This window comes from Oryctolagus cuniculus, chromosome 5, assembly GCF_051225735.1.
Source record: "Oryctolagus cuniculus isolate XC-2025 breed Fujian yellow rabbit chromosome 5, ASM5122573v1, whole genome shotgun sequence".
NCBI lineage: Eukaryota > Metazoa > Chordata > Mammalia > Lagomorpha > Leporidae > Oryctolagus > Oryctolagus cuniculus.
The window spans coordinates 129620727-129634160 of record NC_142871.1 but is presented as its reverse complement, the minus strand read 5'-3'; the positions used below and the strand labels follow the sequence as shown (position 1 = coordinate 129634160).

General features: G+C 54.1%; 1 protein-coding gene across 14 annotated transcripts in view; it reads left to right on the top strand.

The window, feature by feature from the left end:
- The window catches only part of DAAM2 (dishevelled associated activator of morphogenesis 2), a 115163-nt gene extending 102109 nt beyond the window's left edge, over positions 1–13054 (top strand). For all 14 annotated transcript variants that reach the window (XM_017345100.4, XM_089333254.1, XM_070074108.2 and 11 more), the window contains 8 exons: positions 1157–1263; positions 1393–1481; positions 6067–6235; positions 6310–6417; positions 7576–7636; positions 9055–9186; positions 10053–10223; positions 10472–13054. In XM_017345100.4, the coding sequence (XP_017200589.3) occupies positions 1157–1263; positions 1393–1481; positions 6067–6235; positions 6310–6417; positions 7576–7636; positions 9055–9186; positions 10053–10223; positions 10472–10693 (1059 nt within the window). In that variant the 3' untranslated portion in view covers positions 10694–13054. The remainder of the gene's footprint in view (positions 1–1156; positions 1264–1392; positions 1482–6066; positions 6236–6309; positions 6418–7575; positions 7637–9054; positions 9187–10052; positions 10224–10471) is intronic.
- The last annotated feature ends 380 nt before the right edge of the window (positions 13055–13434 follow it).

Below are 13434 nucleotides of genomic sequence, written 5' to 3'. Positions count from 1 at the left end.
TTCCCTCATATCTAACGAAAGGTCTTGCGTCCAGAATAAAGAACTCCATGAATCCAAGGAAATGAAAAAAAAAAGGAAAAGAAAAAAAAAAACTTAAAAATGAGCAAAAGATTTGAACAGGCACTTCATAAAAGGCCACTTGTAAACACCAGTGAGCATGTAAAAAAGTGTTCAATACTGTTAAAATCATCATAGATGCAGCCAGACGCCAGGGGATGGTGGTCCCCACACCCACCCACCAGAAAAGCGAAAATTAAAAAGACTGACAATGCCAGGTGCCGGCAAGGATGTGAAGCAGTGGGAATTCTCATCCGGCACAGTCCTTTTGGAAAACTATTTGGCGGTGCATACCAAGGCTAAACATACATGAACGCCTTTGCCCTGTCATCCCACTCTTAGGCACATTCAAGTGCAAGCATTGACTGTAAGACACACACAGGAGTATTTATAGCAACTTTATTTTTAAAGCTCTCAAAATCTGAGCAGCTCGAAAGCCCCTAGTGGGAAAGGGAGCACAGAGTGTGGCATAGCCACACCGTGGACTACTGCTCGGCAGTCAGGGGCACAGATGCCCAATACTCACACTGTGGATGACTCTCAGACATTGTGTACAGTGAAAGAAATGAGACACAGCCGAGAGCACACAGCACAGCCTAGAGCACGCGGCACAGGCTCGTCCCCATGCGGGCCGGAGACCGGTGAACCCAAGGCGAAGGAGTTCACTTGAGAAGTTACTTTGGGAATGGATGTGATGCAAGGCTGTGGGAGTGTTCTGCATGTCGACCCTGAGACATGGCTCCGTGGGCAGGAAGTTTTGACAAAATGCATTGAACTTGCTCATTGAAAGCAAGTGCGTTTTCTCTCACCTAAGTGACAGCTCGCTACAATTTGCTTAAAAAGCAGAGATCGCTGAGCCGGGTGTTTAAGAAGGGTGTACTGTGTATAAGTCACATCTCATTTCTGAAGGGTGAAAACAGAATTCTGAAGCTGGGTGGCCTGGCGTTGTCTTTGGGCAGACAGAAACATATCAGCCAGTCCCCGTGAGGGGACTTCTCTTTTCAGCCCCCTCCCCATCTTGAGCAGAGGTGGTATCTGGGCTTACCTCCCCAACCCCCACTCGCTCACCAGGGTCCTGCCTGTCATCTCCTCTTTGCAGCTCCTCAAATTCATCCCAGAGAAGAGTGACATCGACCTCCTGGAGGAGCACAAACATGAGATTGAGCGGATGGCCCGTGCTGACCGCTTCCTCTACGAAATGAGCAGGTGGGGCCAGCAGGGTCCTGCCGAGGGGAATGGAGAGCAGGGAGGTGGCGGGCTCCAGAGGAGGACGGGGCTGGGGCTGGGGTGGGGGTGGTGTGGGCTGCCCTGCAACGCAGCTCGCCCTCTCTGCAGGATTGACCACTACCAGCAGCGCCTGCAGGCCCTCTTCTTCAAGAAGAAGTTCCAGGAGCGGCTGGCTGAGGCCAAGCCCAAAGTGGAAGGTAGGACTGAGGGGCAGGAGGAGGCCTGGAGTGGAGCAGCATCTGGGAGAGCCAGGGTGGAGGGAGTCCACTGAGATGCCGAGGGAGACGCCTTCCTTATTCTCCAGCCCAAAGGAAAACAACATCAAGGATGCAATTTAAAAGCACACCTGTCGGTCTGGCACCGCGGCTCAATTGGCTAATCCTCCGCCTGCAGCGCCAGCACCCCAGGTTCTAGTCCCGGTTGCTCCTCTTCCAGTCCAGCTCTCTGCTGTGGCCTGGAAGGCAGTGGAGGATAGCCCTAGTACTTAGGCCCTGTACTCGCATGGGAGACCAGGAGGAAGCTCCTGACTCCTGGCTTCAGATTGGCACAGTGCGCCGGCTGTGGTGGCCATTTGGGGGGTGAACCAACGGAAGGAAGACCTTTCTCTCTGTCTGTCTCTCTCTCTCACTGTCTAACTCTGCCTGTCAAATAAATAAATAAATAAATAAATAAAGCACACCTGTCATGAGCGTCTGCCCTTGTGTGTAGTAGCACAAGTGCCTGCCTCTTGTCAATGCTCCCTAGGATTCAGCATTCAGACTCTCCCAGGTGGAGCTCACATTGATACCTGCACAGGACAGGAGCCCTGGGAGGCTGATAACAGCTAGCACCTGGAACAGTGGCTGGAACTTCTTCACTCCCCAAGTCTTACCTCCTGCAGAGTACTAATTGCGTAGGATGCCTCCAGGCACATTACTTAAAGTATGAGCTGGTCAGAAAGTAGGACATTGCACTTGGTGAGCCCCAGAGGCATCTGGTTTTTGGAGCTAGAGAAAGCCCCTCCAACACAGTGAGGGATTCATATTCCAATGAGAACCATGTGCCCACCCAGGATGTGCATGGTCTCATCCACTGCTCAGAGCAATCCCATGAGTGAGTGCTGCTGTGAACCTCTGTGTGCCTGTTTTCTCATCTCTAAAACAGGGCTGTGCCAGTTGCTATGTCACACTACCGGTGGGTAAGCAAGTCAGAAAGCTGTTCTTCAAAGCCCATGCCTTCACTTGGGCTGCTGGTGGGGAGGGCCAGGCAGCTGTCAGCCCACAGGTCAGACGTGCACCAGGGCAGGCAGAAGTGGGAAGGGGCCATGAGGCTCCTCTGTGGAGAGGACAACCATGCCCCCCTCCCTCCTCTCTAGAGGACGGGGTCATCAGAGTGGAGAAAGAGCGCCTGTGTTGCAGGTGCCACGGGTGACCGCCGGCGCCAAGCAGAGCGCAGCTCCCCGCTGCAGGACCAGTCTGCATCCCCTGAGCCACGCGGTCCGAGCAAAGCCCATCCTGCATCCTCTGTGTACCCTGGAGTTTGCAGAGCTCAGGGCAGATATTTCCTGTAATGCGGCCTCTCCCCCACCTCACACCACATGTACGTGCACGCACACGCACACCCTACAGCGAGGAACCTGCAGGCTGTGATCGCAGATAGCCGGTGCGGGGGGCGGCGGGGGGAAGGAAGGAGACAGCAGGAGTCTCCGTCTGTCGGGTCTGGCCCTGTCGCCTCCCCTTGGTGCTGCGTGAATCCTTATCTTCATCAGGACTTTCTTGCATCCTGCTGCAGACTGCCTTTGGGGCCTGAGGCACAGATAAGGCATGTGCTCAACTGTGTGTGTGTGTGTCTTGAGTCAGTGGAGCAACTGTGGGCAACTGCTGTTTGCAGCTATGGGGCCAGAGTAGCTTAGCCACCGGGGAGGTTTCATTCTGGACAGCTTCCTGCATGCAGAAGCGCACTGCTAGGCTCGCCCTAAGACTCACTGCACACTCAGGAACGAGGCTCCCTTTAAGGTCAAGCTAAGACCGCAACACGTGTGTGGAGCAGCAAACCTGCTAGGGATGGCTGCCCCCATAGCCCTGGTCTGTGACGATTGCCCTGCTGTGGTTGAACAGTCTAGGATGCTGTTCGCTTCAGGAGCTGGGTAGGGAAGAGGAACCTGAGGTTGCGTATTATAGAATCAGATAAGTATGCTTACGTGGGGCGGAGACAGGAGGATTGTTCTGGAGCTGGAGTTGGTAGTCCTTCTTCCAGTCCTGAAAGACCTAAGGTTTAGCCTATCCCAGCTGGCAAGTGAGCTACAGTGACACCCACCCTCCCATCCCCTAGCAAGCAGGGGCTCTGGGTCAAGTCACCAAAAATCAGTTCAGCAAATTTGACAGATTTACCAATTCTATGAATATATTCATGAGCATATTCTTGAATATATATATATATTCATTGCTGAATATACCAAATTTACCAATTCTTATTGTGAATACACTGAATATAGTCAAGATGACTATGGTTGCAAATGTAATATTCATATGAATATAGTCATGATTATATTATCCTTGTGAATAGGTCTAAAATGTCAGGATTACACATGGAAGTTTTCCCATTTACACCGATTTCCTTTGAACGCTTGTCATTTTCTGTTTTGCCAACATTTTAGCATTTTCAGGTGAATTCCTTTGCAAATTTTTCAAATAGCAAATCAACCCTAGAAAAGTCACCCACATGAGACGTGGATTGAGTTCTAAGCTCCCAGCTTAAATCCTGGCAGGGGGCCACTGTGGACATTTGAGGAGTGGGCATGTGAATGGGAGTACCTTCTCTTTGCCTCTCAAATAAATAAATGCAATTTGATAAAGAAGAAACAAAACTGGGAACGCCCAGATACTCAGTAGCAGTATTGCTGTTTTTAGATCATAGAGCACACTTGTGTTCAACATCTCAGTAGCCACTGACAAGCTGTATTTAATTTCTCATGTTCACGGTTCCTTTGTCTTCAGTCTCCTGTTTTTGCCTGCCACTCCCGTGTTCTGCAAACTTTTAGTCAAGTGGTCTTCACGGTCAGCACGTTAAGGAACGTTAGGTTTGATGTGAGCCAAAGATCATAGAATGATCTGATCATCTTATCACCACTTTAGTCTAAAAGCATATTCCACAACCAGTAGAGTTGTGTAGAGTTCATATTCCACCTCTACACAGTCACCATAAAGACCTAATGGCTGAGGAAGGGCCAGATACACACATCAGAAGGAAATACTGAACTTTTGGTTACTATTAGCCCTTGTATTTCTAGCAAATACATCATGAAAGGTATTGGAAAGAAATGGTTAAAATCTAATATTGGAAAAATGTAAAAACAATATTCAGTAAGATGACAAGTAATTTATTTCATCAAATCTAAGATAGCATCAACTATGAAGCACAGTATTTTAATTGATCCCATGTGAAAATTTAATGGATAGATTTTCTTTCTTTCCAGAAAATCAATAAAACATAGCATTTCAAAACAGGCAGAAGTGATCCCATAGTGTGTATAATGTAGAAATTAAAATTGTAAATGCTAGTTTTACTATTTTAAAAAGGTCTATTTATTTATTTGAAAGTCAGAGAGAGAGAGAGAGAGGCAGAGACAGAAAGGTCTTCCACCCACTGGTTCACTACCCAAATGGCCAGGACTGGACCAGGCAGGAGCCAGGAGCTTCTTCTGGGTCTCCCATGTGGGTGCAGGTGCCCAAGGACTTGGGCCATCTTCCACTGATTTCCCAGGCCATTAGTAGGGAGCTGGATCAGCACTGGAGCAGCTGGGACTTGAACTGTCGCCCATATGAGATGCCGGTGCTGCAGGCGGAGGCTTAACCCAGTATGCCACGTGCCAGCCCCAAGGTTTACTTTTTATTTATTTTCATATTTTATTCAAAAAACAGACAGAGGCCTTCCATTCACTGGGTCACTCCTCAAATGCCTGCAACAGCTGGGGCTGGGCCAGTTGGAAGCCAGCAGCCCAGAACTCACCCAGATCTCCCACGTGGGTGGCAGGGACCCAAGTACTTGAGTTGTCAGCTGCTGCCTGCCAGGGTGCACATCAGGAATCTGGGATTCAAGTCCAGGTGCTCATATCAATGCACATGTCCCAGGCAGCATCTTATCTGTTGGGCCAATGTCCACCCCACATACTGGTTTTAGAAACATGAAAATGGAGCCGGCGCCGTGGCTCAATAGGCTAATCCTCCACCTTGCGGCGCCGGCACACCGGGTTCTAGTCCCGGTCGGGGCGCCGGATTCTGTCCCGGTTGCCCCTCTTCCAGGCCAGCTCTCTGCTATGGCCAGGGAATGCAGTGGAGGATGGCCCAGGTGCTTGGGCCCTGCACCCCATGGGAGACCAGGAAAAGCACCTGGATCCTGGCTCCTGCCATCGGATCAGCGCGGTGCGCCGGCTGCAGCGGCGGCCATTGGAGGGTGAACCAACGGCAAAGGAAGAGCTTTCTCTCTGTCTCTCTCTCACTGTCCACTCTGCCTGTCAAAAAAAAAAAAAAAAAAAAAAAAAAGAAACATGAAAATGTTTCATCCACGTATACATACCACTAATCTTAAAATACGTATGAGAGAGAGATTCCCACATTTGTGTTCTCAGCAGAGCCAGTGGGTTCTGAGAGTGGCTGTCTGGTAGATGGGGTCGGGTGGATGTGGGGGTGCAGTGTGCACGGGATTTCTGAGGGTGGGAGTAGTCGCCATCTTCCCGGGGTGCCAGGGGCCCAGCTGCCCTGGCTGAGCCTGGGTGGGGCCCTGACCTGTCCCCTCCCCTTGCAGCCATCCTGCTGGCCTCTCGGGAACTGACCCGCAGCAAGCGTCTGAAGCAGATGTTGGAGGTCGTCCTGGCCATTGGCAACTTCATGAACAAGGGCCAGCGCGGGGGCGCCTATGGGTTCCGGGTGGCCAGCCTCAACAAGATCGCTGACACCAAGTCCAGCATCGACAGGTGGGGACCCACTCCCCTGCACCCCAAGACCCTTCACTTCCTTTTCAAAACAACCTCCCTCATTCCCTGCACAGAAACATCTCCCTGCTGCATTACCTGATCATGATCCTGGAGAAGCACTTCCCTGACATCCTGAACATGCCTTCGGAGCTGCAACATCTCCCCGAAGCCGCCAAAGTCAAGTGAGGGCACCCCCTCCCCCACCCGCCCTCTGCCTGTGACTACTATGTACACTCAGCCGAATTTCCTGCTTCAGGCCCTGTGCTGGGAGGGCTAGGAATGGCCCGGATCTCAGAGTCTGCTTCTGGGAGCACCAGAGACCGTCTGCTCTAGAGTCCTTATTGTAGAGATGCTTCCAAAAAGCACTAGTAGAGCAGTTGGGGATGTTACTAACTCTGTTACTGCCGTGGAAAGTGGCCCACTAGAAGAGTCAGGAAGCTGGCTCGGGTTGTTCCATACCAGGGGCGAGGAGCTGTGCATCTCCTGTCACTCATTAGCTGAGGGGCTCTGGGGCATGGGGGCAAAGTCTCACATACAGAGAGGCGGCTCAGGCTCAGAGAAAAAGTGCTCAGCCGGTTTGAAGAACCGGAGTCATGCACTCGAATGGGTGGTCCAAGAAACCATGGGTGGGAGTCCAACAGCATCTACTGCAGTCAGACCTGAACACCAAGGCAGGTAGAAGCCATCTCTGGTAGAACCAGAAACATAGTGGTGTGTAATGCTTCTGACAGGTACGTAATGCCTGCTGCACACAAGGTGCTGTAGGAGGTTAAGACCTTGTATGCATTTCCTGGTGCTTACAAAAGTGGATACGGTCATGGGTTAGGTGGGGTGGTGGGAACATCATGGAGTGGACTCTTGCAGGAGGTTGCTGCCGGGGACATAGCACACTGAGTCACAGTCGACTTCTGTATGGTTTTAAGTAGAAATAACAAAAAGGTAGTATAATAAGTACACAAGCCAGTAACATAACGGTGTGTTTTCAGTGCTCTGTACTTTAGGCAATGCTCTTACACAAGACACAGCACAGTAGGTTGCCTGTATCAGCATCTTCTCCCCACACTCCACATAAGCGATGCATCATGGGACAGTGACAGGATGGCCTCTCCACGGAAGTTTTTCGAGTCCATAATAATCTGGCAGGACTGCCATTGTATGTACGGTCTGCCCTTGACCATAACGTGACATGGTATGTGACTTGTGAACATAAGCTGGAGGCCACGTAAGCTAGGGTCACCTGCCACTGGCCAGGTCCACCGACTCTGAGCCATTCCCTCAACCAGCCTGGGTCTCCAGGTGTAGAGCTGATGCCCCTCCTCCCCTCCCTGTGTCTCCTGCAGCCTGGCAGAGCTGGAGAAGGAGGTGGGCAACCTGAAGAGGGGGCTGAGAGCAGTGGAGGTGGTGAGTATGGCCCCTGTACCTGCCTGGGTGGAGGGGATGCAGGCGGAGGAGGAGTGGTGGCTTGTGCCGTCTGTGCCAGCTGCTCCCTGGTGCCAGAGCTGATGGTGGACCCCAGGGCACAGAAACCTGTCTGATGCAGTTATGTGATTCCAAGCTCCTGGCTGGGGTGAAAGCCAGGACAGTGACTAGATTATCTGGGCATCTCAGGCTGTTTCTGTGCCATTGTCCAACATTATGTCCATTTGGCTTGTAGGGTGGGATGAACCATTAATCGGTGTGGTTAAGTTTGATCCTCATGGTTCCCATCCCTGGGAAGCTGGCTCAGGGCAGGCAGTATGATGCTGTGGATTCGTTCTGAGAGGAGGAACGTGGTGGGGATAAGAGGCGTGGAGTCACCACACAGACCCCGGGAGCTGGTGAAAGCAGGCCAGAGGCAAGCAGCCCGCAGACTCATTTATTTCAGTTGGTACAGCAGCTTATAGTCAAGGCAGCCAATCCAGTCAAGGGGCGGTCTATGACCTAACCAATAGCAGGCTCCGTTGTCAGTGGCCATCTTGGCATGACCTTCTCATTCCACCACAGCAGTGCACAGTGTGGCTGTGGGCACTGCTGTCCCTAGAAGGTCCTTGTGCACTTGGGCTGCCACAACATGACAGTCTAAACTGGGGGGCTTGTAAGCAGGGGACGGTCCCTTCTCAGCACTGGATGCTGGCGTGTCCAGGAGCAATTTGCTTTCTCAGACAGTGAGTGCATTTGTACCATGTTCCCGTGCAGTCGAAGGGATGAGCAAGCTCCCTTGTGTCCCTCTTGTACGGCACCTGTTTCATTCATGAAAACTTGGTTCTCGTGACCTAATTGCTTCCTTACACCATGGATTTGGGGGTGAGGATCTCAACATGGGGATCTTGGCAGGGCACACATTTAAAGCCACACTGCCAGGTCTCTCGTCCCCACCCTCCCTGCTCTGGCCACTTCTTAGCTAATACTGTCTCTGGCCCTGGATGAGGCTGGCCTGGTATCAGCATGTCCTTGATCCACTGCAGTCCACAGCTAGGAACTAAAGACCCTTTTCGTCTTCACCATGGGGGAGCGGGGAGAGAGAAAGGGCAGGGGAGAAAGGACTTAGCAAGTTTAGGTGAAGTAGGAGAAAGAAGCTCTTGTTGCCACTAAGAGGGAGAAAAGCAGGGATCTGCAGATGTGTCACTGTGCAGGCCTGGAAGGGCTCCTCCAGGTCTGGGCTGTGAGCCAGCAGCCCCAGGGGCCTTTGCCCAGCAGGTGAATCACTGGGGGTCTTGTTTAAAGGCTGACTCAGATGCAGTGGGCCTGCGTGGGGGCCAAGTAGTCTGTATTGCCGAAAATTGCCTAGTTGGCCTCCGGCTGGAGGCTCAGCTGTCTGTCCATCCATCTGTCCTTGGCAGGAGCTAGACTACCAGAAGCGCCAGGTGCGGGAGCCCAGTGACAAGTTTGTCCCTGTCATGAGCGACTTCATCACGGTGTCCAGCTTCAGCTTCTCCGAGCTGGAGGAGCAGCTCAATGAGGCCAGGAACAAGGTAAGGGCACCCCAAGCCCCTCCCGGCTGCCCCCTCCACTTCCCCCCAACCCTCACTGCACTGCGGCCCAGCTTCTTCACCCGGGGCCACTGAGCTTTGAGGAAAACCTGTGTCTTTCCCCTACAGGCATTGACAATCACACTCTGCAAAGGCCATGGGCCTTTGAGCGGGCACCATGCTAAGTGTTTTAGTGATTTGCCCCATCATCTCTTCGGTTTGCCCAACATACAAAATGCCCTCTGATAGAGGTGTACACTGAGAAACAGGTGAAGCGGCTGCCTAGCTGTGAGTGATAGGATTCGGTTAGAAACCCGGCTCCCCACCCACCTGTGTTCATGTTCACGCCAATGTGCACATGGATCCCGTGAGGGAAGGGCAAGCAGGGGCCTGGGCTGGAACCTGACAAGTTCCCAGGAGGTGCACAGGTGGCTGGTCCAAGGGGCTCACTTTGAGTGGTGGGTCTTTCCTGGAGGATAATGAGTGGGTTGGTTTAGAGAAGGTGGTTTCCAATACAATCACAACAGTGACTGGCACTTGTAATACTAGAAGTAATTCTATTACTCTCCCCATTGTACAGGTGGGGTAGTGGAGGCACAGCACGGCTAAATAACTAACCCAGTCACCAGCTGACCTCGGAGGTCCTTTGGGATTCTGCTCAGACACTTCTTGCCCATAGGAAGGGCTTCCCAACATCTCTACCTCCTGATCCCAGGCCTACACCATTAGGGACCAGCGGTGTCTCTCTAGCAGGCTGTCAGCTGTTCAACCCCGCACCCCAGCAGTCCTACACTTGGCCAGCTCACTTCAGGGTGAGGCCATCAAGCTCTGGGGTGACGGTCACCAATCTTGTTCCCCTCCCCTGACAGTTCGCCCAGGCCCTGATGCACTTTGGGGAGCAGGACAGCAAGATGCAGCCGGACGAATTCTTTGGCATCTTCGACACCTTCCTGCAGGCCTTCTCGGAGGCTCGGCAGGACCTGGAGGCCATGAGGAAGAGGAAGGAGGAGGAGGAACGCCGGGCACGCATGGAAGCCATGGTGAGAGGGCTGGGCCAGAGGGAGGACGAGGGGAGGGTGTGTGGGGCAGGCAGGGAGCAAGGCACGTGGTGGGAGCCACTGCCAGCCTGGCAAAGACAGCAGGTGCAGGGGGCAAGTAAGAGCATCCCAGTGGTTTACTGTGGCCATGGCTGGGAGGGCACGGGGTGGTTAGAGGACCATGGGTGGTTCGCCCTGTCCCGGCCCATGTTCCCATGAGGGTCTCAGCCTGCCACCCTCCTGCCCCGCAGCTGAAGGAACAGAGGGAGCGCGAACGATGGCAGCGGCAGCGCAAGGTGCTGGCGGGCGGCGCGTTGGAGGAGGGCGGCGAGTTTGATGACCTGGTGTCGGCACTGCGTTCCGGGGAGGTTTTCGACAAGGACTTGTGCAAGCTCAAGCGTAGCCGCAAGCGATCCGGGAGCCAGGCCCCAGACGTCACCCGCGAGCGGGCAATAAACAGGCTGAAGTATTGACCTGCGGACTGGGGGCCCTGGAGACCCCGAGACAGGGACAAGCCGGAGGTGCTGGGTGCGGGAGGCGGTGCGGCTTTGGTAGTTTGGTGCTGGTGGGTTCAGAGCCCTGGGCTGGGCCCTGGGCTGTAGGGGGCTGGACCAGGTATTTCCCTCCACTCACCTTAAGGAGCTCCTTCCGCCTCCCTTGCACGTTCTTTCTGGATCCGGGTCCCTCTTGGAGGCTGCCTGGCACGCCCCAGGCAGGCCCTCCCCCCATTCCCTCCCACGGGCAGCCTCATGTGGACACAGAAACGTTCCAGAGCTCAACGAGAGAGGCTCCCGTGCAGTGGGGAGTGTGGGTGGGTTGAAGGAATCCAGACGCTGCTGAGAGAAGGCGCCGTGGAGCATGTGGCTGCAGTTCCAATCCTCTTGGACGGACAGGAAGGAGGCACTGTGCGTTCTAATCAGCTCTGGTGTGTTCCAGGAAACGAGTGCTGGGATTGTGCTACAGGGACCAAAGCCTTCGGGCAGAGCAGCAATGTCTGTCTCCTACAGCACAAACCCGCTGGCTTCCCTCACGTGTTTTTAAGTCTCTCTGCCTCCCTTCTACCCCGCCCTCCCCTGGCATCCTGTCTACTAATCCACAGTCCAGAGACCTCACGTTTGTGTCCCTGGCTCACTGCCAGGTCCTTGATGGGCTGGGGGAGGGCGGGAGTGGTCCAGGAAAGGTCCCCAGTCCTTACCACACCTGTGCCTTGGGCACAGAGATCCTGCAACAGATGTGCCCCCACCCCACCAGTACCACCTGATCAGTATTATCAGGAGAGATGACCGTGGCCTCCTGTGTTGTCCAGGAGTTCCTTGCAGCCCTTTGCCAAGGGCAACACCTGACAGCCCCAGCTCTACCAAAGAGCTCCTTGGTCTACTTAGTGTTAATCACTCAGACCCCTTCTCTTCCTCTGACCTCTGTGGCTGGGCAGAAGCCACGATGGCCTCCCAGTCTTTCCAGCCTGCCTGTGCACGCCCGGTGTAAGGGTGGCCTTGCCCCGAGGCGTTCAGCTCAGGGGCAGGGGAAGAGGAGTAGGCAGAAGCAGCCGTAGCTGCAGTGCCTGAAGGAGCCCCAAGGGGCCCATTCCGAGTGTCCCTTCCACACCTACTTCCACTGGGGCAGGTGGGACAGCTGTCTTGTATCTCCAGCACTTTGCCTCCTTCCAAGAGGGAAGCGTGTGAGGTCAGTTCACCAGGCTCTTGTTCTGGGTTCACCGAGCATCTTCGGGAGACCAGCCCCTCCCCCCTCCTGCTCTTTCCTTGTCTCGCACCTTCTGATCTAATCCCCCAGCACTGCCCAAGGACAGCCTGCTGGGCGGGGCCCGCTCTTCAGCAGTAGCTGCAGAGGAACAAGCCCAGAGCTGTGAGCCCAGAACGTGTGTTGGTTCGAGGGAGCGGCACGTGTGTTCTGGTGGGAGGCGTCCTAGCAAGTGCGAGCCCGGCTGGTGCAAGTGTGACGGGGCCGCCCTGGAACCCAGAAGAGGGCGAGGTGAAGGGTGAAGACTCCTAGGAGGGGCTGTGGAGCACTTCAGGGTCTCCATCTGCACAGCCACGAGCCCACACTGCAGGAAGCAGGCCCTGGGACGACGGGGCGTCCCTGCTCCAGCTGACCCGGCTGAGGTCGGCCTCGCCCGCAGCCGGCAGGGAAGGCTCCGCTTCTGCCCGACGAGCAGGTCTGGATGTTGGCACTGGATAGGCACGAAGGAAGACAAGGGCTACGGAAGCATTCGATCCTCAGAAGAGCAGAGTTTGGTTTCGCTGTTTACAGAGGGACGCACATAGTCCCGGAGCCCAGCCTCCTCACCCCGCAAGATTTCTTCTTCTCTATTTATTAATTTTTGGAGCTGGCCAGCGGCTCTGGTACTAGAAACTGTCGTGGCCAGGTCGCCATTAGTGCCTTAGACCACAGGTCGTGGTCAGCTCAGCAAGAAGGGGGCTGGTGCCCGCGAGGCGGCCGAGCTGGTCATTTTTAGGTGAAATGTTAACCCTGGGTCTTCTATTCCCCAGCTGTCTAATTTTGTGTGCAGTGGAAAATTCATAGTCAACCTCAAACAAGCTGTGGCCTCAGCAGCAGCAGCAGCTCTTGCTCCTCCCCTGGGAGGGAACGGCAGTGGGAGGAGGACTTTCTGCAGGCAGAGGGGCAGGGGCTGGTCCAGGCTCTCCCCACGCCCGTTCCACTTCACCAGCTGTGCCACCTCCACCAGGGAGGCCTCCTGCTCTCACTGGCGACCAGTGAGGCTTGTGTACAAAATCCGCCATGTCCTTCTTACCTGCACCTTTTTAATAAGAATATATTGTCATACTAAAAAAAATATTAAATCCATACCATCCCCAGTCTGCCTTGAAACGTGTGCTTCTTCCCACGTGGGTTCTCGCGGTAGGCACGGCCCATATACCCCAGAGCCCGCCTGTCTATGAGAACCGCTGGCTTACAGTTGCAGGAACCTTGCAAGCCATGGGCCGTTAGATTTGGTAGTGTGCCACCGGGAATATTCCCAGCACAGAAGTTGTTTTCCAGAGAGCCAGCTTAACTTGTGCCAGCACCCCTTGGCACAGGGCCCCACAGAGGAGACCAGAAGCAGGCAAGCCTGGTGTTGGAGGACGTGAGAAGCAGGGACCTATAAGTGCATGAAAAGCTGGGTTGCAAGCACCATGCTGGGCTGCCCCTGGGGTACCTGCAAGGTCTCCTGCTACACTCATGCAGGAAAGGCGGC